Source organism: Engystomops pustulosus, chromosome 1, assembly GCF_040894005.1.
Source record: "Engystomops pustulosus chromosome 1, aEngPut4.maternal, whole genome shotgun sequence".
NCBI classification, from domain to species: Eukaryota; Metazoa; Chordata; class Amphibia; order Anura; family Leptodactylidae; genus Engystomops; species Engystomops pustulosus.
This window is the reverse complement of record NC_092411.1, coordinates 260,450,410-260,477,313: the sequence shown is the minus strand read 5'-3', so window position 1 is coordinate 260,477,313 and position 26,904 is coordinate 260,450,410. Positions and strand designations below refer to the sequence as shown.

Sequence of the window (26,904 nt, the reverse complement as noted above, 5' to 3'; positions counted from 1 at the left end):
GTCCGACAGAGGTACATGGGTCCCCATCAGACCCCTTGTTTTTCGTGATCTGTTGGGGTCTCAGCTCTTTCCTTCTTGGGAAAACCCCTTTAAGGTGGACACGGGGGTAAATAAGGAATGGGCAAGAAGAAACTGCATACAGAGGCAATGCGGAAATACACTTGTACTATGGATCCCAAAGGGATCTACCATGTGGCGATATTGTCACGTTTTTTAAATTGCATCCAAACCCTAAGTGGGAGACTTGGGCAAAACGCATGTGATGTCATTAACAACGCGACTAGAACGCCATGCGGGAAGATGCCCTAAATGTGTCAGATAGAACCGCTAAGTGTGAATGCAGCCTTATGTGCACAGGGAACGTACATGCACAGGCATTTCTGTACAATGTGGGTCAACCACGTGTACGCTACACCCTGAATGGTCACGACACAAAGTTTTTAATATTTCATGGTGGAGACTACTATGTGACACACATACAATTATACATAATTCCTCCAGGATGTGTGCTTCCACCACAGTTCTGATTATTTTTAATTAACTGTTTCTTCCAAATCGCATGGATATTGTACAGATTTGGTCGGTGACAGGTCGGTGTGTGGTGCGCTATCAGACGCGGCGTGGGAACACAGCGCCCGCCGTTCTCAGGGGCGGGGCCGGGCTCTGTACACGTCTCTGCTGGTCACAGCGTCTGGAGGGCGGGGCCAGGACTGTTAGGGGCGGGGAGTCCTGCCGGAGGGGGGTTGGGGGGTTGTTCTACCAAACAACAGCCTGGCTCTCGCGAGGTTTGGAGTTTTGGCGAGAGTTTGTGGAAGATGGCGCCTGTTGTGACAGGGTAAGTCTGGGGAGTCGGGGCGGCTGCTAGGGGGGGCTGCGGGGCTGGTGGGGCGCTCGGCTGAGTGGAGGCCATTGCGGGTAGCCTGCGGCGGGGTGGATGAGGCTCCGGGCCCCGGGAGCTGCTCGGCGGCGGCGCTAGGCAGCGGCTGCTGGGGCTCCGTACTCCGGCTCTATGGGAGCTGTGCGCTCCGGCTGCCCAGGCTGTAGGGGACGAGTCTTTGTCTGGCCGGAGGTGTAGAGTGCGGGGCACGGGGCTGAGGGGATCCGTGTGATCCGTGTACGGAGCGTATCTCAAAGCCTGCAGACACCTCCTGCTGGGCACAGCACACGCAGCACACGGGGGTACAGCACTGCCACTACTGGGGGCACCACACACACAGCACTGCCACTACAGGGGGCGCCACACACACAGCACTGCCACTACAGGGGGCGCCACACACAGCACTGCGACTACTGGGGGCACCACACACACAGCACTGCCACTACAGGGGGCGCCACACACACAGCACTGCCACTCCAGGGGGCACCACACACACACGCATGGCACTGCCACTCCAGGGGGCACCACACACACACGCATGGCACTGCCACTCCAGGGGGCACCACACACACGCATGGCACTGCCACTACAGGGGGCACCACACACACACACACATGCATGGCACTGCCACTACAGGGGACACCACACACACATGCATGGCACTGCCACTACAAGGGGCACCACACACACACACATGCATGGCACTGCCACTACAGGGGGCACCACACACACACACATGCATGGCACTGCCACTACAGGGGGCACCACACACACACACATGCATGGCACTGCCACTACAGGGGGCACCACACACACACACACACACGCATGGCACTGCCACTACAGGGGGCACCACACACACACACGCATGGCACTGCCACTACAGGGGGCACCACACACGCATGGCACTGCCACTACAGGGGGCACCACACACGCATGGCGCTGCCACTACAGGGGGCACCACACACGCATGGCGCTGCCACTACAGGGGGCACCACACACGCATGGCGCTGCCACTACAGGGGGCACCACACACGCATGGCGCTGCCACTACAGGGGGCACCACACACGCATGGCGCTGCCACTACAGGGGGCACCACACACGCATGGCGCTGCCACTACAGGGGGCACCACACACGCATGGCGCTGCCACTACAGGGGGCACCACACACGCATGGCGCTGCCACTACAGGGGGCACCACACACGCATGGCGCTGCCACTACAGGGGGCACCACACACGCATGGCGCTGCCACTACAGGGGGCACCACACACGCATGGCGCTGCCACTACAGGGGGCACCACACACACGCATGGCGCTGCCACTACAGGGGGCACCACACACACGCATGGCGCTGCCACTACACGTGGGGGGTACCACACACACGCATGGCGCTGCCACTACACGTGGGGGGCACCACACACACGCATGGCGCTGCCAGTACCCGGGGGTGGGGGGTACCACACACACGCATGGCGCTGCCAGTACAAGTGGGGGGGTTCCACACACACGCATGGCGCTGCCAGTACCCAGGGTTGGGGGGCACCACACACACGCATGGCACTGCCAGCACACCGGGGGAGGGGCACAACACGCACACAGCACTGTCAGCACACCGGAGAAAGGGGCACAATAGGCGCACGGCACTACCAGCACATGGGGGGGGCACAACACGCCACTGCCAGCACACGGGGGCACCACCCATGTGTCACATGTGCAATGTTAGTGTGGCCCACGCTTCAGAGCCATAGAGGCCAACACGTGTTATTAGCCTTAATAAAAGATAGAATTTTCAGAAATCTCTTTTGATATCTTGATCTCTTTTCCTGCTCTTGTCCAGTGCAGTGTTGGACCCGGTGTGTATCCCCCAGCTCCTGTTGCAAGAACGTAGTTTATCAATCTTTGGTATCATAATAGCCATGTGTCTGCATTACATCCACTAGGGGAGATCCCCCCCCCCCCTTATTCTCACACATTGCACTTCCTTGCCACATAGAAGACTTCTAGACCTTAGTGAGCTCATACTTGTGAGGGTTTGCTACATTAGCGTAACAATCCTCTTAGAGGTAAGGGGATAACATGATATTTTGTAGCAATGTGTCTGGGCTTCTCAGATCTTATTTAAATGGTTGTATATGATTTGCCATTTGTTGTGTGGAGACCATCATCAGAGTCTAACATAGCACAAGGGGCTTGTGTAATGGACAGAACAGCTTGGCTGGTGTTAAAGGGTCGCTACCATCAGAATCAATCAAACAAGGGACATTACTCAAAGATCCAGACACTGAGACAATGGTAATCTTGTTATATTTGCTATCAATGGCCTTTTAACTTTAAAAATTTATGTTAATAAGCTACAAGGGCTCATGGGGGTGTTACCAGAGTCCCTCTGTGTTGTAGATTCACAGTTTGTAAAACTGCAGTAGCACTTCCCTCTCCCAATGTGTGAGATTATACCAGGGAGCGGGGAAGGAGTACAGGGGGGGAGACAGTATTGCAGCCTGTGAAGCTACAACATGGATGCACTCTGGAAATGCCCTTTTTGGGTCATTAGCATAATTATAAAAGTTGATTGTAGAAGGAAGTAGGCCATGGATAACAGATATAAGCAGATTCCCACAGTCATGTGCCTGTATCTGAGTCAGTGTCCCTGGTTTATGTTGGATTTTGGGTTATATGGTATAATTATTATGATTTAAATATACATGCTGTTGTTTCTGACGCAAGTTTTGACTAGACTAAAACGCACCGTGTGAATGTGCCCTTAGGCAGTATCTCAGCGAGGTTTGTGAAGGCTGTTGTACTATTGTCCTGGTGTGGTAACCACCTCGGGGCCTGTGTAGTGTCGCTAATGGATGGAACATAATTTCTATCACCAATATACAGTTTACCGTGTTGAAAAAAACATTTATACTTTAATACAGGAGGCTGTTTGCTGCTTCTATGATCCATGACTTGTACAAAGACTGTAGATTCGCCCTGGGTTTTCCTCTTCCCGTTATTCCTTCTATACTAAAAAGGGGTTTCCCAAGTTTGATTATCCCCCTTCTACACTATATCTGATACTGGGGGTCTGACTGAACAAGAGGGCTGACCCTCACCATTTGGGAGCGAGTGGGGGTTGATACTCGACTTGGAAGGTCCACCAACTAGTGAGAAGCTCTAGGGACCCCTGTTCTGCTGATAGTGGGGGTCCCTGCGGTCACGATGGGGGTTAACAATCCTAGCTGGTACAATCCCTTTAAGGCTGGGCTCTTCCTCACATACAGTCAGAGCTCGGACGTGTGACACTGTCTTTAGGGTCTGTGTACACACTCATCGTTGTCCACCAGTGATTTGTGAGAAATGATACGTGTTATGTTTGCATGGATCGGGCCTCGGTTTTGCGGACCTGATTTTATACATTGGGTGATGGGTCCAGAGAACTTTGACGCAATGAAATTTCCCGGATGAAGTTGTTCTCCCATTGCTGTCTTTGTGCGGAGTCCGTGTGGCCGCGTCTTTCTTTGCTCTTCGATGAAGAAGGTAAAACCTTCCTGAGTAAATCCTTATCGTGTTTACCGTATTCCGCTCTTACAAAGGAGCGAACCAAAATGTTTATCCCTGGCAAATATTTCCGTGAAAGTTTGTCTACAAATTGTTGTGCGTTTACCGTTCACACCGTGACATGGCAGCTTGGCGCTGCTTGTTTTGTAGACATGTGATGCGTCCTGTGCGTCTGGAGGAGGTTTCTACCAGGTGACTTGGCTAGTACAATCCAGGATGATGTTCCTGGATTAGAGAGCTAGCGTGGGGTCATTCTTGGATTAATGGGGTGTGACGCCCCCCCGCAGGCGGTGGTTGGTTCAGTCTGTATATCTGGGAGAGTGCAGGTATGTTCTCCTTATCAGGCTGCGGAGATACGGAGAACGATCAATAGTGTTGTTGTGTCCAGCACCTGCTGCATTCCCACAGCAGAAAACCTAAACTATAAGGACGTCTCTCAATGTCCCGCATGACGAGTTGTTCCCTCGTTATAGGAGGGGTGAGTTATAAGCAGCTATACTCCTTGGGGGGGCTATAGGGCAATACGTACAGGGGTTGGCCTAAATCCCGTTCACATGCTGCAACTAAAAATTTTGTTCTCACAGGTGTCACGCACGTTCTTGCACCGCTCCTGGTGTGTTTTTAAAGGCATGGGTTTTTTGTATGTTTACCACGTGTTCGGCTGGTTTGAAACTGTGGGTTTTTTTTGTTTTTTTTTTAAATTTCTGGAAACTGATTCAAACCAGCCGAACACATGGTGATCTTACAAAAACGCACAAAGATTGGTACTAGAACGCACAGCACCCTTATCGGTGAAGCATGCGCCCTTCGTTCCTCAGACCTTCATTAATTAGGAAGTTATCCTGTGGATTGGGGGCAACTCTTATAAGCTGCTGAATTAAAGGGGGTTTTACGTTTGACCACCAAAGTGACGGTAGCACATGCTTCTATAGCCAGGGGAGGTCGGGTAACTTTTTGTTGTGGTGTTTCATTCTAAGAAGATCCTTCAAAATCTAAAAGGAGAAATATGAGCTACCTATGACCCGGCTACCAAGAATCTAGTCTGGCTCCTGAAATATGTCCTGTCTGAATAATAGTGACTTGTCTTTATTACCGTGGAGTGACCTCAGCTGCTCAATCTGCAGGCTACTGCTAAGATCTGACCTGCTGTAGGGTCGTGTTCACATCTGACTCCTTGCCATGCAGCAGAAATCACACATGGCTATTCTCCTGTATTTTATGTCTTCTCTTCTCTCTACCACCTCTGGTAGGATGAATATTGCTGCATGTATCCCTTTATATTCTGGATGTGACGGGTGGTAAAATAACTGAATGTAGTGGAAGAGAAAGCCACCAGGTGGCGCAACACGACAAACAAGCTTCATGGATTCCCAAAAGTTATAGCGATCACATTATGTGTGATATGCCAATGGATGGAACTGTAAAGTTTTTTAAAGGGGCGGTCAACAAGTAAACTCTTTTACTGTATTAGAGACTTCTCATTGGTCACAATGTTTTTATTCAATTTATTTTACTTGTAGTCCTACTGCCAGGTTTCCAGTGATCACACGCTTATTCCTGATCTAGTTAGGGGGTCTGAGTACATGAAGGCAGTACAGGTCACTTTGTAGAAAGGTGGGCTATAACTGTATTCCTGTATGGAGATCCTTATCCCGAAATACAGTGTATAGGTTGCTAGAGTGGACACCTACGGCAGCGTTTTGGTATGAATTGAGCCAGTTTTTGGACATTTATGGGTGATGCCACACATGGCGCTTTGAACCCGTTTTTAAGCTGTCCGTTAAACGCATGCGTTTTTTGAAAACTCATCCGTTTTTGACCAGTTTTAATTCAGATAATTGGTTAAACCTGTCAAAAACGGATGCGTTTTCAAAAATCGCATGTGTTTTTTAAGGGACTGCTTAACTGACCAAAAACGTGTTAAAAACGCCATGTGTGGCATCACCCTATGGATCACAGGGCCTACTAGTCAGAGAAGTTTTTCCTGCCGCACCTGATAATTTCCCTTGATAGACGCAGTGTAGTTCATTGGATCTTACTAATGTCATATAATGCACGCTCCTTGGTACACACGGCTGCAGAGCTGTCATCATTTAAAGGGGATGTGCCATAAATGACACATGCCTGGAGGGTCCTTGAGTGCACGTGCACCTGGGGTTCCCCTTCATTCACTTTCATTCAGCATAACTTAGTCTTATCCTCTCCTGCTAGTCTATTCGATTGCTGGGAACGGTTTCTCGCCTCCTGATCTCCGGGGGCTTATTATACGCTGTTAATAGACTCGCTCCTCCGTTCTCCCTGAAATCTGTGTGTTTCCCTCCATATAAAAGAAGCCATATGTGTTTGGCATGTCACACGTCGGCGCTTGGACTGCAGTCAAGTTTCTCCTCTGCTGAATATTTAGTAATTTTGTGAGAAGCGCAGGGAATCCGAATATAGACATCATTTCCCAAAAATGCGCCTGCTTCATACCACCATTCCTCTGCTTAGTGACCATCGCCTGCGAGCCGTGATGTATGATGTCAGACTCGGGGGACATATTTAATGGAATCTACCACCAGAATGAAGGATTGTAAACTAAGCTCACTGACATACAGGTGTGTGCTCCCTGTAGCAGGATCTGCTCTTCTTTAAGCTTCTTATACCCTTGTTTTAAGAAAAAAAAAAGGCTACAAGTGTCAAATTATGCAAATGAGCCTGAAGGGCTCCAGGCTCTAATAACACCTATTTAGCCCTGAGCCCCTTAGGCTTGTTTGCAGAATTTTAAAGACATTTTTGTAAAAACAAGGACATAAGCTAAAAGAAGAGCACAGTGGGGCGCACACCCATATGTCAGTGTGCTTGCTTTACAGTCCTTCATCCTGGTGGTAAATGTCCTTTTAACATTTGGGACTAAAGTAAAGCATCCAGAGAGCTGTACCAAAGGTCACAGGGGGCAGAGAGGTGTCCTTAAAGGAAGTCCTTAAAAGAAGTCGGGTGTCCTTAAAGGAAACCTAATAAGGTAGATCCAGTGGCAGGTTCATATAATGTATTGAAGCCCTATCTCTTTTTTTTTTTTTTCTGCTAATCCTTGAGTGGCCCAGAACATTCTATATCTATTATCTTGTATGCAAATTTTCTTAAGAGGCTACTGGGGCGTGGCGCTATGATTACCCCATGCCCCAATAGCATCATTGAATCCCTCCTAGTTTGCAGCCTCCCTGAGAAGCGGGAGTTCTGCACATGCACAGTAGCTCCAAAGCCAAGACCATAGATTCCCTGGCTTCTCTGCTGAGCTGCGTGCTGAAGACAGGAGGATAGGAGGGATCCAAAGAGGCTACTGAGGCCTGGAATAGCCGTAGCTCCTGCTCCATGGCACGGCTACTCCATGCCGCAGCGGCCTCACAAGAAAATTTGCATTTAGATCAGATAGAAGATCTATAATGTTCTGGGCCACTAAGGGAATAGCAAAAAAAAGTGATAGGGCTTCAATACATTACATTAACCTGCCCCCGGATCTACCTTATTAGGTAGGTCTGTGATGGTAGGTTTCCTTTAAGTAGGGGGCTGCATGTATATAATTTTTTTATAGAATCAGTATACAGTACCTAGATCCAGGATTGGTTACATGAAGAACTGGCACACTTACCTTTTGGTGATTCAGTATATAGTATTCGGGTCCAGGGTCAGTTATATGAAGTGCTTGCACTCCTCCCATTTGGTGAATCGGTCCAGATAACATTGGTTCTGGGATGAGAGCAGAGACGAAGTACATTACTGTATGTGATGCAGCTGCTTGTAATAATCCTGCCCTTGTGCATGCTCCCTTTGAAGTGCCTTTCTTTTTTTTGACTAATTAAAGCTTTTAAGCTGTAGTCCGATATTAATAATAATGATATTTGGTGGGGGGCGGGCACTGTGGGGAAAAATAATGTAACTATACTTGCCTGACTCGGTGCTCCCGGTGTGCTGTGCCTCTGTTAGTTTACAGGGGCACTGCTGTACATTAGTTCCAATAACTTGTTGCCCCCCCCCCCCCCCGTCTCCTATCCCAGCGCTGGGACAGTCGAAGAGGTGGACGTGCTAGGCGTGCAGCGTTGTCAGAGTGGAGGTGCCGTGCCCCTGTAAACAGTTAGTTGCACGGCACACCAGGAGCACCGAGGGAGGTAACTTTTGGTTTCTCTTTTTTTCACAGCCCCCCTCCCCTCCAAAAAAAACCCCCACAAGTAAAGCTTTTATTCATGTCGAACAACCCCTTGAACAGTATTTGAAGCCGTAACATTTTTCATTCTTTATCTTGGGGGCTCGGTTTTTGTGGGGTGAATTGCATAAACCAGCGCTACAATTTTTGTGTTTTTTTTTTTTTTTTTTTTTTTTAAACTTTAGGTTTGACTCCCTGAGGTAATTTGATGCGCCCCCTTCTACATGTACTGTAATGTTGAAGTTCGAGGTCACATCCTTGGGTTAAAAAAGGGTATTCCCAACCATCTAAATTTTTTGGTAATTTCAGTATAAATATAAAACGGAGAAATAAAAGTAACTTCTTCCCTTGTGGTTGGAAGAGGATGGGTGGTAATAGTGATTCAGAACTATGAATAAAAAAGATTGTTTTATTATTAATCTACATGTTCCTAAAAACATTCAGGGACTTGCAGGATCTGGAAGTGTGTGTCTAATTTTGAGGGGCTTTTTTAAGTTTTTGACTGGTTGACATGAGGCATCCAGTAAATGACCAGCATCCAGAGGTCACAGTGGGCAGGGAGCTCCATCTGTAAGTTAGGTGTTAAAGGGGTATTCTCATCTGGGCATTCACATTTAATTAAATTCATTTGCCGTATGTAAACATTTCTTCAATTGGATGTTATTAAAAAAAAATGTTCCTTTGTGAAGATAATTCCTCATAAATGTAGTCATGTTGTCCCTTAGAAACGAGATGGCTTCTCTGGTTACGACCACGTCACACTCTGGCAGCGGTGGCCAGACTTGCACTATAGAGTCCTGCCGGACCTCCTGGCTTCAGCGATCATTACCACAGGACGGCTGTGCGACATGTAGCAACATCCGGACATTTCATACACAAAAACTTTTTGTTTCTTTGTGCAATCCCTCCAGCAGACGTGGCCGTATCCGAGGACACAGTCTTGTTTCTAAGGGACCATATCACTACATTTATAAGAAATTAACTTCACACAGGAACATTTTTTTTAATAACATCCAATTGAAGAAATGTTTGTATATGGCAGATTAATGAAACTGAAAGTGAATGCCCAGACGAGAATACCCCTTTAAGTCTGGGACTGCCTGTACCGGTCTTAAATTTTAATTTTTTTTATTTTTGCTACGGCAGGACATGGCTGGGACTGTCCACTAGCTTCAGTGGTGATTGGTCTCCATTGGCTGAGCCGAGATTTGCAATCATTTCCAGCCATAGTGGTCCCCAGACACTGATAGAATGGTAACTGGGGGGGATATATGTTCTCTTATCTTTATAACAATTTGCTGCCTATTTTCAGCTCTTTTGGGAAACTTGATAAAGTTCCTGGAAGGCTTCGTACTGTGTCTGTGTGTTTTGGATTTTCGTGGTTTTTATATTTTGTCCCTTTATGCACAATTGTTAATGGCGAGAATTTATCCAACTTTTCTAATCCATTAATGATTTTGCTACAAATAACTTTCCATCCTGTTGGTTGGCATGAAGAACTTCTTGTGTCTTCTCTGCCAACTCTTCCCCTTTTTGTTATCTGACCACAGGAAGTAAAAGTGAAGTCGGCCTCGGCCTGGTGGCAAACCACAGATTGTAGTTAAAATTGTGTGTTTTTAATGTGTTTTATAAAAGCTTAATTTTGGGCAGATGTTCATAATTGGTAAGATGGAACGGTGTGGTCTTAGAACATTGCAGGGCTGTTAACTCTTTAACTCCCGTTATCAAATGCACCCAAATTTCAGACTCGGAAAAAGTCACATGAATGTTTCTGCACCGACATGTGGTTTGAACCTGGATTTTTATTAGGATTTTCTGTGTGAAAATCCTCCCCTGGTGCATACCCTCTTTGAAGAGCCTCTTTTTCGAGACCACAAATTTGATGAGTAATTTTGTATGAGGTTACTATTGCTTTGTTTGTCAGATGTTTTTGTTACTATGTAACTTTTCTTAAAGTACCAAAACTGAAGCTTAGTGTACAATCAGACAGCCGTGATCTGGTTGTGTGACTTGTGACCATATCACTGAACCCATAGATTGCTATGAATCCTGGGCACGGTGCGGTAACCGCACCGTCACTGAGTGGACCGCTCGTCTGCCAATGGCGGGAGGAGAGGTGAGGAGCAATTACCCCTCCTACCTCCGCCTCCTGGCATTGTGCTTGCCTGGAATCCGGTTTGGGTGAGCACGCGGCTGTCTATATGAATCCTGCTGGTATTGGCAGTGAGCCGGGGGGGGGGGGGGAAGTTTGTGTGTATCATAAAGATGTTTTTTTGGCAGGACTTGCAGCTGTAGGAACCGTGAGACCCCCTTCTTTGCACACTAAGAACCAACCAATGTAGGACGAAGAGTAAAGTTTAAAAAAGCCGGCAAAGCATTTCCACTTCTCCATGGATCGGCTCAATGCAGATGCCAGAATAATCCCTGCACTGTCTGGGTCAGTACATTGAGCCAGGGCTTCCCCTTCAGCGGATTACGTCTTCACCCCGCACCGTGGATATTAGGTCTTTTCTTCCACTGGCTTCCATCCAGAAAGGAATACTTGTTTCCTTTCCACTGCAAATAGAGCATCAACAACCTCCAGGTTTTTTGAAAATTCCTCCACATCTGCGTGATGATCAGTAGTGGTCGTTTAGGAAAGTCCTCAAAAAATAGCAGAGATGGCTCCCTAGGTGGATGATTGGTAGGGCTTTTATGGCGTACCTTAGTGGGGGACCTGGCCTAGATATACACAACATAAGTGTTTAGCTTATTCCAAGGATGGGTGTGAGGTGTAATGGGCTATCAGTATTTGGTCTTGGGGGTAAACTCCCTAAATCTCCTTACACCGGTGTAAGATGATAGATTTTTGAAGTCGGAATATGGTGAAACACTGAGATTTTTTTTTTTGTGCTGAAGATTCTATTTTATTTTTTTGTGTATTAAAGCCTAATGAAACCTATCATGACCTCTCTGTGATCGTACAAACTCAAAGAATAATGGGGATTCTGGTTCTTTTTTTTTTTTTTGTTAATTTCACAACTTTTGGGATTTTTATTTCCAGTTTCCCATGGGCTATACGGTAAATTGGTTATGTAGAAAACAAGCCCTCGTACAGCTCTGTGCATGGGAAAAATAAATGTAATAAATTATGGATTTTTGAAAGTAGTGCACAAAAAATTTAAGGGGGTTAAGGGTTAACCTCTCTGCTATGGCATTGTTCAGTTACTATAGATCAGTGATGGCTAACCTATGGCACTGGTGCCAGAGGTGGCACTCAGAGCCCTTTCTGTGGGCACTCAGGCCATCACCAGAGAGGACTCCAGGTATCTTCCTGCAGTCCCAGACAGCCAAGGACTTGCTGTGCACAGAGCTATATTAAAGTGACAGTGCTACCTGGGACTATTTTCTGCTTTATTGGTGTACTCAGGGGCTGGTATCAATGAAAACTGTGACAGAGCAGGGAGTATAAATCACAAATTAAATTTCTGTGTTGGCACTTTGCGATAAATAAGCAGGTCTTTGTTGTAGTTTGGGCACTCGGCCTCTAAAAGGTTCGCCATCACTGCTATAGATGGTGGTTGATCTAGACCCCGCTGTGTCTCTCTAGTATTTGGGTCATACAGTAGCAGACTGATAAGAGACCCCCAGCACACATCGGGATGAGTCTTGGAGCTGACGTTGCGCTATAAAGGCGGCTGTGAGTGATTACTCGTCTGATTTGGGCAAACAGATCCTGGATTTCCTCTGTGTTTGGTGTTGATTTAAGGGTATCTTTACCCTATGTAATCTAGGACTTGTTTGTTCACTCTCACAGCCAGTCTGGTCCCGACCAATGATTGCGCCTGGTCTTTATTGTGGAGCCGGTAGTCAAGACCCCTTGTTTGTCTCTGGGAAACATGGCTTTACGTCATCAGCCGCCTTGTGCATAGAAACTGAGACATAAGTCAATATTGTGATTTACTGCCTTTCCACCGGCCTGCAACGTGGTAAGCGGCGAAACGGATTCTGTATATGTTATCGGTTGAGAAGTGAAAATGGCGTATTTTATTCATCACCTTATGAAGTGGTATAGTTTAGTTTTTCTTTGGTTCTGTTGGCTCTGTTCACACAGGTGCAGCAATCGCAGTCTGCAAAATTGTTAAAAAATGTATAAATTGAAAACGGTTTTTAACTGTTAAAAGGAAATCTACCATCAAACGTAAAGCATGATAAACCAGGGGCATTTACTCTGGATCCAGGCATGGCCTCCTCACTTCACTTCCATGGCCTCCTCACTTCACTTCCATGGCCTCCTCACTTCACTTCCATGGCCTCCTCACTTCACTTCCATGGCCTCCTCACTTCACTTCCATGGCCTCCTCACTTCACTTCCATGGCCTCCTCACTTCACTTCCATGGCCTCCTCACTTCACTTCCATGGCCTCCTCACTTCACTTCCATGGCCTCCTCACTTCACTTCCATGGCCTCCTCACTTCACTTCCATGGCCTCCTCACTTCACTTCCATGGCCTCCTCACTTCACTTCCATGGCCTCCTCACTTCCAAAATCAACCTTTTAAATTATGCTAATGAGCCGGAAGGGCTCCTGGGGGTTTTGGCAGAGCTCCTTTTGTGCTGCAGCGGCATTGGCTGTTTTACTGTCTCACCTCTGCCTAATGTAATCTCACTGTAGATGAGGAGGCTTCAGCACACAGAGGGATGGTGCAGTTCTCCTGCACGGCCTGTAGCAGCCTGTGAATGGGGCATTGGGACTGGCAGAGTGGGCTCCTTTGGCTACACCCTCACTAAAGCCCTACAAACGTTTACTGAATATTTGCAGGTTTTTACGTAAAACTATTTTGCCTGTGGCGCAGGTGCCCGTCGGATACATCAAGAGGTCAAAGTCTCTAGGGAGCTTACAAGGAGCTCCAGCTACAATAAATGTCCACTGATGTTTTTTAATGTTAGTATCAACTCTTGTGATAAATTTGGTGGCTCTTGATTGCTTAGAATTAGATTGTTTTCATTTTTTTATTGTTTTCTTGTGGCTCGGGTGCTTCTTGATTACAACGTTGGAACTGACCGTCACAGTTGTCTTGCACAATGTGCGTCATTATTTGATATTATTTGTTGGTGATAACGGGTGGTGGTTGTTGAGCCCACTTTTGCCCCCACAAAGATCCTTTTTAAAAATTAAAAAAAAAAAAAAAAAATTGCACTACTTGACCTTTTTTACTTTCATCTCTCCGTTGTGTCTGGGTAGTTGCCTTGATTCTCAGTAAAGAGGAAGCGCTTCCACCTACTATATGTGGTTACATCTCGAGCAGCTCTGGTAAAGCTGATCTGCACTGAAGTCTTCTCTGACCTCCGCAGATGAACTGGCTGGATAGGCAGCTGGTGGCCATGGACTGGAGGCTCCATTGTCTGCTCAGAAATGGTTTCAGGTAGGAGAAGTAGGCGTTGCAGCGGCCGAAGGTTTTTGCCTGGTCTTAAAGCAGCTGTTTTTTTGTTTTTTGTTTTTTTCAATTTAGATAAATATTATAGAATTTAAGTCAAAAATTACCCTCCCATTTTTTTTTTTTTTTTAGATTGTTGGTGGTTTATTATGTATGGAGGCTAGTAGTGTGTTAGCCTTTTTGTGTTCTTGGATGTGATATAGCAGTTGCACTTTGGGTGTTTTGCGGACAGCCCATCTGCGCTGCGTCTTATCGAAAAGCTGCTGATGATGAAAATTAAATTTGGACCAATTTTTAAAAATAGAAACAAATTCACTTAAATGTTGGACATGATCACGGATCTCTGTTTGATGATTTTTGTTGGATTTACAGTGTTTTTCTAGCAGTGTTCTGGTTGTCTTGCTCTGTAAGGTTTTAGTGTGTTTTTTTTTTTTGCTTCTTAAATACCACACGCAGTGTCTCTGAGAAGTTTCCACCTCAACCACCGGACCACATGTATCGGTAGATGTTTGTAAATGATGACTGTGCATTTGGCTTCCCTCATATCTACAAATCCACATTTGTTCTTAAGTTTCTGTGGTCGGCCTGAAAAAAACCTAAATAATCAGAATTTTGAGCTGAAGGGAATCACATCAGATACTGTTTGTATCTATAAATTTTAAGTATACAGCCAGTCCCCAGGTAACATTCAAGATAGGGTCTGTCGGTTTGTTCTTAAGCTGAATTTGTATGTAAGTCGGAACTGTATATTTTATCATTGTAATCCCAGCCAGAACTTTTGTGGTCTCTGTGACAATTGGATTTTAAAAATGTTGGGTACTCACACTAAAGCTTCATTGCAGACATATTTGATAACTGTTATAGCTGATCATTGTAGCCTGGGACTAAAGTACAATAAACTACCAATATCCAGAGGTCCGTTTGTAACTAGGAGTCGTATGCAAGTCGAGTGTTCTTAAGTAGGGGACCGCCTGTACATTCAGATATTGCATACAGCATATTGGGTTACGAGTGATGCCAAGCGAACGTGACATTCGGGCAGTTTGGGAAAAAGGAAATGAGTATAAAGAAAAAAAGTCAAAAATGTCATTTTTAAGCTTCCCCTTTGTTTAAAAAAAAAAACTAATATTTTCTCTTGACTTGGCATTGTCTTCTCATGATGGAGTCAGTTACAAATGTTCCCAAAAAAAATTAAAAACCAAATACAGGCAGTCCCCAGGTTACATACAAGATAGGGTCTGTAGGTTTGTTCTTAAATTGAATTTGTATGTAAGTCGGAACTGTATACTTTATCATTGTAATCCCAGCCAGAACTTTTTTGGTCTCTGTGACAATTGGATTTTAAAAATGTTGGGTTGTCATAAGAATCAGGATTAACAATAAAGCTTCATTACAGACGCCTGTGATAACTGTTGCAGTTGTTTATTGTATTCTAGGACGAAAGTACAATAAATTACCAATATCCAGAGGTCCGTTTGTTACTAGGGGTCGTCTGTAAGTCGAGTGTTCTTAAGTAGGGGACCGCCTGTAAAATGTCTTTGACTATATTACATAGCTCCGAGCAGAGGACATCACCGGTTCCTTATGCTTGAACTTATACTATGTAGTCGTCTTATCGTTTTGGAATATAATGGAGGCGGATGATTGGTTACCACGGGGGAAATGTTTTTGGCATCCAGGCAAGTGTTTTGCCTAATTCAGCTCTTGACTTTTTGTGTGTGATTGCGTTCTACATCTGACTTCTTTAACTTACGAATCATGTCCTGTTCATCTAGCCTAAATCGTGTTACAGTATGTCTTGCCTTCTAGGCATTATCGGGTATTTTATGTTTGGAGGTTTTTCCGGTTCATCAGGTATATGGAGAATTGGGACACAAATGATTTCTTATTCTGTGCCTCATTGTTCCTCCATATGTAATTCCATAGGGCGTTTAGTACTTTTCTTAGATCTTGTGGTTGATCCCAGTTGTAGACGGTCTAAGATTTGGACCTTTCCAGTCAAAATACTTTTGAAAAGATGTTATTTATTTTGTCCTCTTTGTTCCTTATTTTGTTTTTTTGGGAGTTTTCCATCTATATAAAGCTTAACTTTTTTGAGTTTTTTTTTTTTAATTCAAAAAACCGATTTGGTTAACTCTTTGGGTGAAATGGCCCATGTAGGCTACCGTATTCCTCTAAGGGATGTCTTCTGCCTTTAGACTTGTAACCCAACGCAACACTCAGTATCGGTCTACTGCTGAGTTTATAAGTCAATATAGGATTGCCAAGACCGGGGGGGGTGGGGGGGTGGTGGAATTTTATTTGGTACTGTAGGATTCTGTTGGTTTCACAAGGGGTAAAAGTGTAATTGACAATTGGCGGTTCATGGGTAGAGAAGTAAATTATCAGTGTGTGTTAGAGATGGTCTTTCCAGGTATGGCCCCGATATGTGATGGTGACATTGATGGCGTTTCTGGTGGAGCTGCTGGGGGCTGGTGGTTCCCGCCACATGACTAGAACATTATTTCATACATTAGTTCACTACCACAAGTTATGTCACACGTTGAAAGATGTCACTTAACTATTAACATGTTAACGAATAAAGTTCGTGTTTTGTGACCCGGTTCTTTTTGGGAGCTTTTCTTTCTTTTCAAGCATTGATGTAGAATTCAAAAAATTCATGCGTCCCTAACGCCACAGCTTTTTCCTTTTTGTACATTTCAATTTTTTGCTCCCGCCTTCAAAGAGCGGTAACTGAGATTTATGGGGGTTTGTTTTCTTTGGGAAAGGTTGTACTTTCTAATTTCTTTATTATATATTCCATGCAATGTTCTGGGAAGCTGGGGGAAATAATCCAAATGTGGCACAATTTGATGAAAAAAAGGTATTTGCGCTATTTTCTCATATTAAAGTTGCCATAATACAACATGATATGGCAAGTTTGGGTTACTGCTAGGTCTCTGCAAAGATTTGTTCCCAAAAAGACACAAATGTGTATGACAAATGTGTTGTCCTTGTGGTGGCCATCGCCTTCTTTTTCTCTTCTACTTGTCACACGAAGGATAACCAGAAGCTGACCAAAAAGATTTTCTATTGACTCTGAGGCTCCATGTAGAATTTGGATTGTCACATTTCTGCTCAAGGGGGTAGTCTCATGGTTGTTGCACATAAAAAGGGATTATATTGTGATTGGGAACCCACCAAATGCAAAAACAGGACAATTAAGAAAAATACTTTGAAGCCCCTTTCACATGTTCGGACCCCTGGCTTACCCATCAGAATGGGATAGTTGAGGATAAGTGACTATGAAACTAATTCTTTAAAGTGTAACTAAACCTTTGGAACACATTTTTTTTAAATATTAGAAATCAATAGAGAAGCTGATAAACTTTGTAATATAGTTGATTAACTATGTGTTTTCTTTTGGCTGCTTCTTTATCCTGTAGTGAGCAGGACACAGGACAACGCCGGAAAATATTAAATAAAGTATATTACAAAATTCACTTTCATCATCTGTTCTGTTCCTTTATATCATTTAGTTGAAAGTTTAGTTAATTTAAGGATGGGGACTCAATAGAGGGAATTGTGGAGTTTAGAATATTAATCTGCTTCTGTCAGTTATGGAAAAAAAACTTTTTTTTTTTTTTAATGCAAAGTTAATTTTACCCTCCAGTCACAGCCGCTTCATTGAATTATCCCTTCATTCCCTGCACTATGTGTTATTCAATGAATTAGCTGTGACTCTACCCAAACCCAGGATATTGTGGCATTTTTGGAGCTTCTTTTAAGCGGATCTAGATAGAAGTGCGAGTCCCTTCTTTCTATTTTACCGTTTTTGAATCCACTACTTGTTTTGGCTCAAAAGAAAAAATCAACAACAATTAGAACCACTGTTTTCCACTTAGCCCTAAATTATTGTTCAGGAGCTGATGGAAAAGGGAGTTGACAACTCGGAGAGGGGCAACACTTTAAAAAACGATGCTGCTCAGTATCAATCTTTGCCACAAAATAGATAAGTTTACCCCTTGGGGGCTAAGCTCATATTTGCCACGATGACCAAGCCCTAATTATTCAAAATCGGCGTATTCGTTATATTTCGTATGACCTATTTTAGGGACCACTTTTCTATGGTGGTTTTGACAGTCTTAAGAGGACCCCCCCTTATAAATAAACCCAATTTAAAAACTCACCCCCTCATACTTCACAGAACAGCATGTAGGAAGCTTGTTAACCCTTTAGATGTATTTTACAGAAACGAGCACAAAATTGAGGTTCTTTTTGGAATCTTCAAATTTTAATATGTTCATTTAGCATTTAACGTGGACGGCCCTTTTTTTGTTTTTGCGTGTCCATTTTTCACTCCCCACCTTCAAAGATCTAGAACTTTTTTTTTTCTATGAAGTTTGTATGAGGGCTTGTTTTCTGCGTAACAAATTGCACTTTGTAGTAACCGTTTATCTTCCATGCCGTGTACTGGGAAGTGAGGTTAAACAATCCAAATGCCGTGAAATAAGTGAAAAAATGCATTTGCGCCATTCTCTTGAGGTCTTTTTTTATGACACGTCGTCTTTATTCATAGGGACTCTACAATCATGGGGATACTAAATATCTTAAGTATTATTGTGTTTTGAAAACATTTAAAAAAAAATAATTAAAACCTTCTGCACAAAAATAAATTATTTGACATGAGAATGTCAGGGGGAACAATGGAGCTAAATGTGCGGCGCCCGTGCAGCTAAAAGCCTGCAAAGCAATCGGAGGGTTAACGCAATAAGCAGCAAACACTTACCTTGTATGGAGCAGGTTCAGCCTGTGAGCCGTCTATTATACCTGCAGGTGATGTGTGAATAAAAGGAGAAAATCCACCTAATAATTGGCTGTGAAGTTGCTCCCACTAATGGAGACACCCCACATGTGAGCGTAACCTGGTGTTTGGGCACATGGGTGGGGGGGGAATCTTGCACTGTATAACCGCAGGCAGTTTAACGGTCGCACATGTGCAGTGCGGTTATGAAGCCGTCTGGGTATGTGCACTGTCAAGCAAATGCAACATCCCCCTAAAAGGTGATGTCTTCGTAAGTGGTGTTGGCGCTAAGGGGGCGCAGTTAACAGTCCAAATGCCCATCAGCAGGCGGGGCTAGCTGACTGCATAGCTGAGCTCCCCTGTCTCCTTGACTTGGTCAGGATATGAATGTGTTTTTTAATATGGGAACACATTGAAGGTCTGAAATCTATTCTAACCCCACAGGTGTTTGATAGAATTCATTAATATTGGCTTGTGAAATTTACATTTTAGTAAATAGAATACAGGCAGTCCCCGGGTTACATACAAGATAGGGTCTGTAGGTTTGTTCTTAAGTTGAGTTTGTATGTAAGTCGGAACTGTATATTTTATCAGTGTAATCCCAGCGAGAACTTTTTTGGTCTCTGTGACAATTGGATTTTAAAAATGTTGGGTTGTCATAAGAATCAGGATTAACACTAAAGCTTCATTACAGACACCTGTGATAACTGTTATAGCTGATTATTGTAGCCTAGGACTAAAGTACAATAAATTACCAATATCCAGAGGGCCATTTGTAACTAGGGGTCGTCTGTAAGTCGAGTGTTCTTAAGTAGGGGACCGCCTGTATATTGCTTTGGCCCCAGGCTTCCTTATCAGGTCAATGTAAGACAAGGTGTTGGCAAACTGGAATATAGACAAAATGAAAACCTCAAAGTTTAAAGGGGCATCTTGGGATAGACCCCACTAATCTCCATAGTGACGGAGATGGGATACTGTGCAGGGTATGGGTTATGTAAATCTCACCCTCGGCACGTGGTCTGCGGTCTCCTCCTATGCTGTTTTGCTGTAGTTTTTTGTAATATTTCTGCTATTAATGGCTATTTTTCTTGTTTTCTTTTACAGGAAGTTTGGGGAGCGGCCTCAACCCAAACGCCTCACAAGGTAAACCTCATGTGCTGTTTCCTATTTGCCCGATTCTTCTGACGCCTTGATAAGATCGCAGGTGCTGAGGGTGCACGGTGCACTTTCACACGCTCCACCTCTGCCACCCTTGTTTCTCTGCTCCCTGATGTGTGCGGGGTGTGTGGTGAACCGGACGGCCGGACGAGTGGCCTCTACTATCACAGCAGAATTATTGCTGACACATATGTTATAAATGAAATGTATACAACTGTTTAGCTACCACTACTAGTATGTAGCACCAATATGTTCAGAACAAAACCAGTAACTTTCTACAATCCGACCCCACAACAGCAAAGTGACATTGATTACTTTTTCTCCTGGATTTGACCGGACCTGAAAATCTTGTAACTGTGGCAACGATTTGTTTTCAGAACGGTTAAGTTTTGCCTGAAACGTTGCCTACTAGCAGATGTTGCTTTCGTGTAGCCTTGTGATGACTTATCTCACATTGAGAACGATACCGAAAGTTTTCGTGGTGTTGGCCTAATCGGCTTTATCACTTGTTCCAACCGTGCTTACCTGCTAAATATACATGCTGGATTAATAGCACTTTTTTCAGTAATTTGGAGGCAATTCTTGTTTCAAAGGGGGTTAGTTAGACCCAAAGTGACTTCCGAGCTAATGTCGTTTGTTTTTTTTATGTTTTTTGCTTTTGTTTTTTAAATGAGGGAACCTGTCACCAGGTTTTCCCCCACTAATTTACTAGTCCCCTCTGAAAGATGAAATTTCTATCTTTTTAATATGGCACCAGCAGCATGTTTCTAGATACTACAGAACAGAAAAAAGGGGTTTCTGAACTGACACAAAACCCTGAAACCATTAAACTTGACTCGTCTCATTCAAAAATGAGGTAAAGATGATCGTCAGGAGTTTTTATTTTTTTCCAAGCAACAATAAACTTAGACACGTTGTCCTACCACAATGCTCTTATGTGTTGGTCGAACAGGATGGTTTTGGGTACAGGTGTAAAATCATGGTCCAAGTAGGTACATTGTTGTCTCCACAAAGCCCATAATACATAAACATTGCAAAGCAGCGTGATTTTGAAACAAATTGAGTTGCACAGTAGTGTAAACATTAAGTATAACAAGGTGGAAGATAACTAAAAATATGCACCTTGGCCAAGCCAAGCCCAATCTGTTTGCAGCTTTACCCGTACATAGGCGCAGATGTGTTAGGAAGCAGCCTTTGTTGTTTGCAGCAGAAATAGGAAAAATCGTTTATATTCCTAGATTGTAGCTGGACTTGGGGCATTGTAGTGTACTGTCATTCTGTTTGAACCCTGTAGAACCACTCAGGGGAGGGTCTGTTCTGTACTCGATGAGGAGATCACACACCTCAACTCCAGCTACAATTTTTCACAGTCCTGCAGTTACTAAACACACAGCTTTGCTTAGACAGATCTCCGGGGACATGACCTAACATTATCTGCCCCTTTGTATGGTCAAAACTGCTGGTAGACTCTCTTCGAGACCAGAGCGGTTAAGACTACATCTCCAAAAATGCGTGTTGTATTTGATGACCAGCTACAAAAATGACATTGTACCCCATGTGTTATTTTTGGACCTTGTTGGCTATAGCAGTTTCGCAATGTCCTATAAAGAAAACCAACTTCCTAAAAATGAACATAAAAATATTGTGTTTGGTTGCTATGTGTATGTGGTTGCCATTTCCTATTGACTTTTGTTTTGCAAGTTTTTTTTTGCCCGATTCAACAGTGCAGTGGGCACCACCACGGTTCATAGGGGGAACTAGACCCTGAATACATATATTTGTTGTTCTGCAAGTACCATGGAGCCACATCCTTAAAAAGGGCACATAGGTCATAGGGTCCCTATTATTAGAAATGCTTCGTCTTAGGACAAAATGTGTGGCGAACGTCCATTGTGCGCTGTAAGCTGCAGCGGGTATTTGAGTTGTCGCTCCTACTGGTAATCAATGTGTTAACTCCTAAATCTCAGACCTTCTACCCTTACAAAAACCCTATTATGCCCAAAATCCACCTGCAACGCCATTACCTTAAAGTAAGATATTGACACAATTAGGGTCTGAGGTTTGTTCTTAACTTGAATTTGTATGCAAGTCAAAACGGTATATTTTATAATTGTAGATCCAGACAAATTTTTATTTATTTTTTTTGCCTCAGTGACCAATGTAGTTTAACCGGTTCACAGGCTGAGCCGTCTCCAGAGCCGGGTAAGCAAATGTGGGTGCCCGTGACCACATTTGGCGAAGGGAACTTTGTCACAACACAAGGTCCCTATTCCTTCTTTTGTGTAATTTGTAGCAATTACACCGCATCTCTTAGTATGTCTTCTCACTGCTGCGCTTTTCACTCTCCATTTTGAGCTGCTCCACAGCCCCTCCCCAACCTTACTCTTAGTAACCGCTGTAGTAGAGGCGGGGTCCATAGGTTTGTTCTTAATAGGTCCATAGGTTTGTTCTTAAGTTGAATTTGTATGCAAGTCGAAACTGTATATTTTATCATTGTAGTTCTAGACAAATCTTTTTTTTTTTTTTTTTTTTTTTGCCCCAGTGACAATTGGAATTTTTACATTTTTTTGCAATAATAAAACCAAGGATTATCCATAAAGCTTCATTACAGACACCGTACAGCTGATCATTGCAGTCTGGGACTATAGTAAAGCATCCAGAGAGCTTCATAGGGGGCAGCGGGGTCTGTCTTTAACTAGGGGTCGTCTGTAAGTCGGGTGTCCTTAAGTAGGGGACCGCCTGTATTCAGATTGAGTTTCAGCTTTTACTCAGAGCATAGTGAAGGGCTTTGGTGTAGCTCAGTGCAGCCATCTAATTGTCCCAGCAATTAACTTTCTAGAAGTTTAAACCTGGCAAATAATTGCATTGGTCACAGTCCTGCTGCTACTACTACCCCACACCAAAGGTATGGTAAGAGATTTTCGTGGCTCCTATGTTACACAACCTACAGTCTTGCATGGGCAAATGAACAATTCAATCATAAATCATTTTCATATCTCTTTAAATTGAAATAGAGATTAAACATGAAAGTACCATCGGGACGACTTAGTAGTAGCACTCGGTTATATCGTTGGCACTTTGCTTCCTCTCGTGTAACCGCTGTCATGCAGAGCTGCTAGCCGGAGCAGTGTGTGGTGATTTATGTGAGAAGATCTGATACGAGGTGAGAAGATCCTGAGCCACAAAGCTGATGGGCCCGTGCCATGGGTGACGGGGGCAGCACCAGGTGCTAATTGTAGGAACCACAGATAGTATCTGCAGAACGTGTGTGTAACGCTGTGTGCGGCTCGCTACCATGTAACCAGCAGGGATAGGCTTTCATCCGCCTGGTCCAGCCTCCCGCAGGAAGATTACACCCGCTGCAGACTGGATCTTCTAAAAGTTGCCCCCTTTGTGTTTCAGGGAAGCGATGCGGAACTACTTAAAAGAGCGAGGCGACCAGACCGTACTCATCCTCCACGCTAAAGTTGCACAGAAGTCCTATGGCAATGAGAAGAGGTGAGGTCCATTCTTGTGTTCTTTTTCAATGTCCTGAAATAATTTGCAAGTCAAAAAGGAAAGAGATTTGTAGCAAAACTTTCTAAATTGGGCAGTGCTTTTATCTTTTACATACCATTGAGACCTTGTAGTCAACGGGGACATATTCCCCTGAGCTCCTGGAGCGAGGTTTCTCCCGATTACACTAAACACCCTGTTCTCCCATAGCTGCAGCTGTGAGGCCTGTGGCGATCGCCTGATCACTTGTTAGTTCTCATTAAAAGAACAGTAAACACTGGGGAAAATCACAAAAAAAGTCTTCTCACTAATGGGTGTAAGGGCAGGTGAAGTATTCCTCCTCTACCCCCTCCACTCAGTACTTTGGGAGAGGTGGAAACTTCCAGGCTCACTGTTCTCTCTCCCCCTCTCGGTGCTGGAGATACCAGAGCGCTGTGCTCTGTGATATCCAGCACTCACTCAGCTTGTGGACAGCATTAAAGGGATTGTCCACTTTAAGCACATTCCAAGTAATTGATATTGTTTGTATAATGAAAAGTTATTAAATTTTACAACATACTTTCTGTATCATTTCTTCACAGTTTTCTAGATCTCTGCTTGCTGTCATGCAACATGAAACTTGGCTGTTTACTTCCTACGGGTAAACCCACAGGTGCACGGCTTGTTGTATCCCCTTTCTTGTCACACAGGTGCACGGCTCGTTATATCCCACGTTGTGTGCTGTCACACAGGTGCACGGCTCGTTATATCCCTGGTCATGTGATGTCCCTGCCCGCTCGTTATATCCCTGGTCATGTGATATCACACAGGTGCGCGGCTCGTTATATCCCTGGTCATGTGATGTCACACAGGCGCACGGCTCGTTATATCCCTGGTCATGTGATGTCACACAGGTGTACGGCTCGTTATATCCCGGGTCATGTGGTGTCACACAAGTGCACGGCTCGTTATATACCTGGTCATGTGATGTCACACTGGTGCTCGGCTCATTATATCCCTGGTCATGTGATGTCACACAGGTGTACGGCTCGTTATATCCCTGGACATGTGATGTCACACAGGTGTACGGCTCGTTATATCTCTGGTCATGTGATGTCACACATGTGCACGGGTCGTTATATCCCTGGTCATGTGATGTCACACATGTGCACGGGTCGTTATATCCCTGGTCATGTGATGTCACACAGGTGTATGGCAGTGTAATGCTAACAAGTTATATACCTGTGTGACATCACATGACCATGGACTGGTGTAGTAGTAAGTAAACAATGACACTTCCTGTTGCGTGACAGTAAGAAGGCGGCAAGCAAAGATCTAGAAAACCGTGAAGAATTGACGCAGAAAGTATATATAGAAAATGTAATAACTTTTCGTTACACAAAAAAATGTCTGCTGTAATGTGCTTAAAACGGACAACCCCTTTGAGTCCGAGCAGCAGAACATGCACCAATAACATTTTTATCCTCTGTCCATAGGGCTCAACAATATAACTTAAACAAAAAAGGTTTGTCTGGTTCACTCACCCAATCGCCTAGAATGGCCTAGAGTCCATGTGGTGGTGCACGCCTTCAGCAAGTTGGATTGACGCGTTTCCACGCTACCGCGTCTTAATCATAATCTCATCTCATATTAAGACGAGATAGCGTTGAAACGTGTCAATCCAACTTGCTGTTTTCCATATGATGTACCCCACTTTTTGTGAATAAAGACTAGCTTTTTATTGGACAATACCGGTGTGGGAGTTTGGAGTGCCACTCTATCTTCACTTTTTACCAATATAACTTTGTACAGCCCCTTTAAGTGAAAATTTCAAATGTGAAAGTTTACGACAACCCGTATGTCGGCTACATTTATTTAACGCCTTACAGCTGAGATCACGCTTCCGGGAAATATGCCCTAAGGGCATGATGTGGATAAATCCCAAACTAGTGTAATTATTCCACAAAGAACTCACTCCCAACTGTAGCCACCGCTGTTCAGAGGTCTTTGCATCTCATCAGCACATTGTAGGAACCTGGTTATGTGTGTGAGGCTGGAGACTAGATGAGGGAAGTAAGAAGACTCCTTCTGCAGACCTTGCCAATTAAGGCGGCTTAGTCTCTGGTCTCTCACACAGCTAAACCAGTTCCCTACACTGTACTGACAAGATGCAAAGATTTCAGAACAGGGCTGTCTACATTTGGGAATCTGCTCCTTTTGGAATAAATATACTGGTTTAGGAGTTATCCCACATCATACAATTAGGTTTTCTGAAAGCTATGCTTGATTTTAAGGGGGGATTAGGTAAAAGGCAAGGTTTTCCTTATCCCATCCTGGAAACACAATTGCATATTTCCCAGAATCACCTAGTGGAGCATCAATGGCTGTAAGTCAACACGGGGCTTTTACTACCGGAGTCGTCTTGTCTCCCTGATCAACATGTTTCCTCATCAGCATTGGCTTCATCCTGGTAGATGAAATTGTGCATCTATATTTTTTTATTCAATTCTTATTTATTTCTTTGTCATATTTCCATGCAGTATTCCATGAGTTACATTATTACTATACATTGTACTGAGGACAGGAATCTCCTCTCTAGTATTTAGGAATCCTGAGCTAGACGCCTCTCCAGTTACATGGAGGTGCACAATGATGAGATGGGTCCTGCCTTTGTGTTGGGAAAGAATCTCTAGTTTTTCCCAGTTGTAGGTGAATATTCCCTGCTATATGTGTGTAGTATTTCCAACTATGGACCATGATTTGTCAAATAATAATATTTATGTGATGTAGTAATGTGCCTCTGTATCGGTATATGACTCTCCAGCTTCTTGTACAATGGTTTTTAAATATCTGTTCTTCTGCATCATTGTAGATCACTGAATAACCAGTAGTGACAGCTACACATTGGGTACTTGATCCTCCAGATCTGGCTAGGTGGGATATCCCCTTGGTAGTGAAGAGGTTAACTCGCAGCACCAGGGAGCTCAGACATTGCCGGGCTGTAAATTCCTCGGCATGGTTAATGTTTGTGAGCGCGTGGAGAAGCCCAGAGCCCTCATCTTATTTTGTGTCTGAATTGTAAAACCAGACGGGCGCATTAACCATTAGCCTTAGTCATTACAGGGTTAGACACTTTCACAATGAGCGCTGCGACACGTGGCGGGAAGTTCTTCTTCTAGGTTTTCGACCACTTTGATAGTAAGCTCATGGTACAAGTTAATATTGGAAGCCCTTCTTCTATAGATCCTTGGGATAACAGCAACACCCAGGATCTGCTGCCCATCTTGAGGGCCTGAAAAGGAAACCAATAAAAATTGATATTGATAAGAAAGTAATTGATACCTTATTAATGATCTTTTTTGCAACAAAGTGTATAAATCACATTTCATTCTATTTTGATCGCTTAAGATCTTCAGGACAGTCATTGATTTAGGGTTATTTTTTAATGAGAAAAAAATAATTCTTCCTC

At 44.1% G+C, this 26,904-nt stretch overlaps 1 protein-coding gene across 3 annotated transcripts in view; it reads left to right on the top strand.

Annotated features, from left to right (window-relative positions):
* The first annotated feature begins 734 nt into the window (after positions 1-734).
* The window catches only part of RBPJ (recombination signal binding protein for immunoglobulin kappa J region), a 35,868-nt gene continuing 9,698 nt past the window's right edge, over positions 735-26,904 (top strand). The window contains exons 1-4 of one of the 3 annotated variants that reach the window (XM_072132518.1): positions 19,009-19,063; positions 19,184-19,221; positions 19,908-19,946; positions 23,364-23,459. In XM_072132518.1, coding sequence (XP_071988619.1) covers positions 23,371-23,459 — 89 coding nt within the window. In that variant the 5' untranslated portion in view covers positions 19,009-19,063; positions 19,184-19,221; positions 19,908-19,946; positions 23,364-23,370. Of the gene's footprint in view, positions 836-13,936; positions 14,009-19,008; positions 19,064-19,183; positions 19,222-19,907; positions 19,947-23,363; positions 23,460-26,904 lie in introns of those variants that run through there. The other 2 variants (XM_072132490.1, XM_072132458.1) reach the window with 2 other exon arrangements.